Source organism: Varanus komodoensis, unplaced genomic scaffold, assembly GCF_004798865.1.
Source record: "Varanus komodoensis strain SLA01 unplaced genomic scaffold, ASM479886v1 scaffold44_3, whole genome shotgun sequence".
Lineage (NCBI taxonomy): Eukaryota > Metazoa > Chordata > Lepidosauria > Squamata > Varanidae > Varanus > Varanus komodoensis.
In genome coordinates, this window is record NW_025336010.1 from 1,108,753 (window position 1) to 1,115,529 (window position 6,777).

Here is a 6,777-nt window from a genome sequence, read left to right on the forward strand (position 1 = left end):
ATTCCTATGCCCCAAGTGCAAGACCTTGCACTTGGGGCATAGGAATAGCTGTCATAAGTACAGGTTAGGTGAGAAGTGGCTGGAGAGCAGCACTTGTGAAAGGGACCTCGGGCTGCTGGTTGACTGCAGGCTAAACATGAGTCAGCAGTGTGATGCGGTGGTCAAGAGGGCGAATGCCACCCTTGGTTGCATAGCCAGAAGTGTGGTTTCCAGATCCAGAGAGGTATTACTACCACTCTATATGACTCTGCTGCGCCCGCAACTGGATTATTGTGTTCAGTTTTGGGCGCCTCATTACAGGAAGAATATAGCCAGGTTACAGTCAGTGCAGCATAGGGCCACAAGGTTGGTGGCTGGTTTGCAGGGGATGGGGGATGAGGCGAGACTGAGGGAACTGGGTCTCTTCAGCCTAGAGAAGAGGAGATTCAGAGGGGATCTGGCGACATACAGGTACGTGAGGGGGTGTCACATGGAGGTGGGTAGAGACCTGTTCTCCCCTGCAGAGGAATGCAGGATGCACTCCAATGGAGCAAAGCTCAGGGAACCAAGGTTTGATTTGGATGCCAGGAAGCACTTTCTGACAGTTAAGACCCTGAGGGTATGGAATGGACTTCCACAGGAAGTGGTTGAGGCCCCATCGGTGCGGGTGTTCAAAGAAAGGCTGGACGTGCACATGGTGGGCAAGTCATGAGAAGAGCCGGCTGGAGCCAGAGGTCAGACTAAATGGCCCGGGAGACCCCTTCTGACTTGCTCTGTTTCTGTGTTTCTATGTAACATTAAACAACAATAAAAAGACCTGGCCAGGAATAAAAGATAGGCACCTGGCCAATTGTGCCAGGCCCCTGAATGACCAGGGAGGATTCTAAAGGCCTCTGCAAAGAGGGCTATCTTAACCTGGCAGCAAAAAGATGGTAAATTTGGTGTCAGGTGGACTCCAGCAGGGAGGTTGTAAGTCCCTCCCCCTATTCAGCACCCTCCAAGCCTCTTGAGGGGTTGGCAACCAGAGGAAAGCCCCAAAGGCTGAGCTTCATGTCTGCGTAGATCATGGCTGGGGTAGGGGTTCCATCAGGTATTGTAGTCCCAAGCCATGTAGGGCTTTATTGGTCAAGACCAGTGCCTTGATTTGGGACTGGAAGCATACAGGCAGCCAGCTCAGGTGGCCCAGAACTGGTCTTACATGTTCAGACCTCTGGGCCTCAGTTATTAATCTGGCTGCTGCTTTCTGCCCCAGGTGCAGCTTCTGAACCATCTTCAAGGACAGCCCCACATACAGTGTGTTGTAACAATCCAGATGATAGATTACCAGAGCATAGATTACCGAACACTCAGCATCCCTGTCCAGGTAGGGGCACAGCTGGGTCACCAGCCAGAGCTGGTGGAAGGCATTTTGAGTCACTGATGCCACCTGAGCCTCAAGTAACAAGGGTGAGTCAAGGAGTACCCGCAAGCTACATATCCTGTCTTCAGTAAAAGGAAAAGAGATGACAGTCTGCTCATGTCAGAAACAGGAAAAATGAACTAAAAATAACAACATACAGCTATAAACCAAAGTAGATGAAATTACTTTGTCCAAAGGAGACAAAATTAACCCTGAAATTTCACATAGAATGTTAAGTTCTGTTGATTTCTGTGGGGTTGTGCCTCAAAGCATGTGCCTCATATGTGCAATTAGATGTTCAAAGTATGTGCCCATTTTTATGCGTATTTTTCATGTTTCCTACACAGTAGTAACCTGTTCAACAGTAATGTTGTGAGGCATGAGAATTATCCCATGAAGACATTGGTCCTATGGAAGCAGCCACTTTGCCCATTCGTTCTTACTGGTAAGAAAGTTCATATATTTTCATCACTTGAAACCATGCTTACAAGTCATGGTTTGGGATGGAGCACTTAACATAGTTTGCTGATTCGGATGTTCCTGCAAAGACGGTTAAAGGCGGCCAGGAAGCAGAGGGAAGGATTTTCTTGCAAGGGAAAGACGGGGAGCGCACATGCCGTAGCACATTTCCAAGTCTCTCCATCGCAGTTTTGATCAGGTGTTGGTGGTGGGCCTTTCCTGTTGCAGCCCACATTTTGCAGGGCTAGGGTTGGGTTGGGTTCTGGGGACTGCATGCTGGTGGTGGACCCATAATGACCTCACACAGTGTTTCTTTCAGCAGCATCACCATACCACACCCTTTTTATTACCCATGTACACACACATGTGCCCCCTTATATAAATTATGTGATTTCAATATTTGGATATGGTTAATACTAGCACATTGGTGAATGAGAGCAAGCACAATCAAAGCGCTCTGCAAGCAGTTGGAAGAAAATGATTTTACTACGCATGCGTGCAGGTAGATGCCTATTTCTAGCAAGCAGATTTGCAGACCCCGATTCACAGAACTGAAATAATTTGGCACTTCAGGAACCAGACTGGCTGATGTAGCTGTGTGTGCAGAACCAGTGAACCAACACTGTGATCTGGCAGGCTTTAATGTAGAGATGCATTAACAGCATTCCCAAGGTAAATGGGAGCGTTAGTCACCTTCGTATGATACCCAGAAGGGGGAGTGGCCCCGTGATGAGGTGCTTGATGTTGATGGAATGAGTCGAGTGCTATAGCATGCTGTGTCGCTCTTCTTTAGTGCTTAAATGCTTCTTACTGTTGTCGGCAAGCATTTGGCCTGTGACTACAAGTTGGGAGAGCTAAAGCTGTTAGTCTTGTAGCTCCTGTAGCAGCTGAAGTTTGAAGCTGCTGATAGCTAAAGCTTTTGTGGTACATTCTGCCAAAACCATTAAGTACAGTTCAAGTTGTGAAGTGTTGTTTCATGAACTGGGGCTGGAGGTGGGGGTCAGACTAGATGGGCCAGGAGGCCCCTTCTTACTCTTTCTATGTTTCTGAGGTTCAGTGAATGGTGTAGCAAAGGAATGTAAATCTCAACTTTTTTCTGACATAGTACATTACCCTGCCCCAGTTTTGCCCAGTTCTAGTTAAAGATAGGAATGGATCTCCACAGACAAGGCACCACAGTAAATAAGACCTATCGCTGGGAGCCAGTGAAGCCACCATGCAAGACCTTAGTGATTGTCAGGATTGGGGCAGCTTCAAGGCCCCTCCTGCTGGCCAAAGGCAGAATAACAGCCCTGGCAGTTGCAGGATTGATCCCAGGCTCTGCTGCAGCTACCAAGGCCTTCGTGAACATCGCCAGGGAACCCTGGGGGAAGAGCTATTTAAGAAGTGGCTCTTCCCTCTAGAAGGTGCCTCAGCTTCTGACCACTGGCTTCCAGTGTGCAGAAGCTATCTGTGGTGTCTGGATCCTGTCTGCTGTTGCTCTTGCTCTTGGACCTTGATCCAGCTCCTGGACCCTGCTCCTGTTCCAAAGGAATCCCTGCCCTCGTGCTGCCTTCTTGGCTCCTCACCTCTGGCTTATTTTGGCCATGCTTTGCTGTGTGGACTATGCTTTGTTTGCTTCCCTGTTTGCTCCTGGGTTGACCTTGGCTTGCTCTGGATAACCACTTGGATTTGGCTGATGACTGGACTTTGGTCATGTAGTTTATTGACTGTATTATCTGGGTCCTAGTGCCCATGCCCCAGACCTTACACCCGTTTAGTTTCCCTAGGGAGAGGAACCTGAAGGAGGGCCTCCACTAATGTTCTTAAGCAGCAGGCTGGAATATATGGAGTAAGGTGCTCCCTAGAATAGTGTAGTCTCAAGCTTTCTATGGCATAGTCAAAACCTTGAATTCAGTCCAGACTGGAACAGGCAGCCAGTGCAATTGTTGGTGTACTGGTGTAATGTGTTCATAAGAGCTGGTCCTCATCAGCAACTGTACTGCTCTGTATTGGATCATTTGGAGAGTTTGGGCTGTCTTGAAGACTTCCCTTGAAAAGTCTCACATAAAGTGCATTACAATAGTCCAGTCTGGAGGTTACCAGTGCATAAATGACCGTGGCAAGTCTACCCTCATCCAAGTAGGAGAGCACTTGGTAAATTATCAGCTGAAGCTGAAAAAAGGTACTCCTGGCAACCAAGTCCAGCTGGGCAACCACAGAGAGCTTGGGGTCCTGAACCACCCCCAGGCTACAAACCTTGTCATTTGTGGAAGCCACTCCATCCAGGACTGGTTTTATGATATCCCAGTTGGAATGGAGGTTTATTCATCAACAGCATTCCATTTGATCCGGACTGAACTTGAGCTTATTGACCCTCATCCAACCCATTATTGAGTCCAGGCACTGACTGAGGGTAGAGACTGGCACACCTGGGTCAGATGAAAACAAGAGGCAGAGCTGAGTATCATCAGCATATCAATGGCACTTGAGCCCAAACATCCTAGTAGTTTCATTTACGCGTAGATGTTGAAAAACACGGAGGTAAAATTGAACCCCGTGGAAGTCCATGAAAACACAGAAACATAGTGTGTCAGAAGGAGCCTCCCGGGCCTGACCCCCGACTCTGACCCCTAGTCTGACCCCCAGCTCCAGCCGGCTCCGCTCACGACATGCCCACCGTGTGCATGTCCGGCCTATCCTTGAACACCCTCACCGATGGGGCCTCAATCACCTCCTGTCATGGTGTATAATAATAACCCTCCTGCACCACGCTCTGGAGATAGTCCAGCAGGTAGGAGTGGAACCAGCACAACGCAGTGCCTCCAACTCCGAACTTGGCAAGCTGCTCTGGAAGGATACCATGGAGGATGGTACTGAAAGCTGCTGAAAGTCCAGGAGCATCAACAGGGTTGCATTCCCCCATCTCTGTCCCAGCAAAGGTCTTCCCACAGGCAGTCTCGGTCCCAAAACCAGGCCTGAAACCCATTTGAAATGGATCGAGATAATCTGTTTCCTCCAAGAAGCCTGGAGTTGCCTGGTCCACCCCCCCAGGTGTAATGGGTGGTCACGTTGCGTGAATCTTGATCTCATCCCAGCAACCCATAGGCTGTTCTGGGTACAGGGAATCAGCTACTGAGCTCCTTGCCAAATGTGACAGGCCTCCTTGCCACTCTTGCCGAACTGCTCTCAGGTAAGTGCCAGGACCAGCCATTGCAAAAGTGCACAAATGGCACTTGGGCGGCTGGCACTGCCTCCCGCACTACTGCACGAATGAGCTGTTGGGACTCACTGTGGCTTTTTTCCTTATCTGTTTGGGGATCGTGAAGACCATCATGATAGTTGGAATTCATAACTGGGTTAGGGTTCATGGTCCCTGTTTGACAGCTACTGACTGTCCCTTCCAAGTGCCTGGATGGCACCTTGGAAAAGACACCTGTGACTTGCAGAGCTGTTTTCCTTTATTTCCAGTAGCTGGTGCATATCATGTACTTTCTCCCCAAGCCTGCGGGTGCTTGGGAGAGTGCAAAGGGCCCCCCACTTTTCCTTAGGGAAAGGAGTTTTGACAGGGCAGCTAACTGTCAAACAGGAGGGGAGAAAAACAAATGGGAGCCTTCTCTGGGCAATGTCCAAGGTTGATCACTGCTACACCTGGACATTGTCCCAGCTGAAGTTTCAGTTCCCTGAGCACATGCACCTGTGAAGGTCTGCAGTTGTGCAAATGCTTTTAATTCTGACAGCTCCTCCAAGGTGTTGCTCAGGCATTTTGAAGAAGCTGTCAGTGGTTGCCAAAAAAAGGGATCGTGAAATCCAAAAAAGGAAAAAAATGTGTGTGGGGGGGGGGTGGAGGAAGTCTTTGCGACTGAGATAGAGTAGAGGAGATGAGACGGTCATTCTGTGGTGTCCCCTGATACACCCAGAGGAGGACCAAGGGAGAGGGAGGAAGCCTGCAACCCATGGTGAACCAGATTGTCCCTAGCACAATGACCAGTTCGACCAGTGTGATGTGCCCCGTGGCAGGAAGGGAGGGCAGGTGGCCTCAAGGTGTGGCCAATCATAGCAGTGCAAATCCAGCTTTTGCTGCACGGTGGAAAGATGGCTCAGTCTGGGGGGAAGTGCAGCACATGCCTCTAAAGCGCAGCATGTGCTTCCACAGCAGATTGACAGCAGGTGCATGCTCTGTCTTGCTTTTAGGGTCTTTGCTCCCACAAACCAGCCATGGAGACTGGTCCATAACAGAAGCATCTGCCTGTCCAGCAGGTGGTGGCAGGACGCTAAGGTTCTTGTGCCTTAATAAGAAAGAGGAAATGGAAGTATCTGCTGTTTGGCCTGTCAGTTAAAAAAAAAAAAGACTCCCACACTACAGTACTCCTTCTTTTTACCTTGGTTTTCTTCTTTTTTATTTGGGATCTCCATTTTCCACTATTAGAGGAATGGAGCCAGTGTGGTACAGTGGTTAAGTGTAACTGGAACACAAGAGATCTAGGTTCTAGTCCCTACTCAGCCATGAAACTCACTGGGTGACTTTGGGTCACTCAACCTATGCTGCCTGACAATGGGGGTATGTTATTGCCCTCCAGGTCAACTTGAGACCCTGGATGATGGCCTGACAGACCAGATTCTAAGGATATCTCGGGGGAGAGACACAGTAATTATGGGGGATTTCAATCTCCCGGATATTAGTTGGGAGACTCATTCGGTGGTGACGCGTCGCTTCCTAGAAGCTATAGAGGGAGGGTTTTTCACACAGAGGGTCCGAGAGGCAACGAGGGGGGGAAACATCCTTGACTTGGTCTTGACCAATAGAGAGGAGCTGATAGATGAAGTACAGATTAGGGGAGCTCTGGATGCAAGTGATCACTCCATCCTTTGCTTTGAGATCAGGGGAATGGGGACTTGCAGCAGGTCGAGCACTAGAAGCTGGGACTTCAAGAGGGCCAACTTTGGCCAACTGAAGGCCA

At 49.4% G+C, this 6,777-nt stretch overlaps 1 protein-coding gene across 1 annotated transcript in view; it reads left to right on the top strand.

The window, feature by feature from the left end:
- PISD (phosphatidylserine decarboxylase) overlaps positions 1-6,777 on the top strand; it is a 61,368-nt gene that overhangs the window by 8,927 nt on the left and 45,664 nt on the right. Inside the window, exon 2 of the mRNA XM_044444416.1 lies at positions 1,726-1,823. Within this exon, the coding sequence (XP_044300351.1) occupies positions 1,772-1,823 (52 nt within the window). The 5' untranslated portion in view covers positions 1,726-1,771. The remainder of the gene's footprint in view (positions 1-1,725; positions 1,824-6,777) is intronic.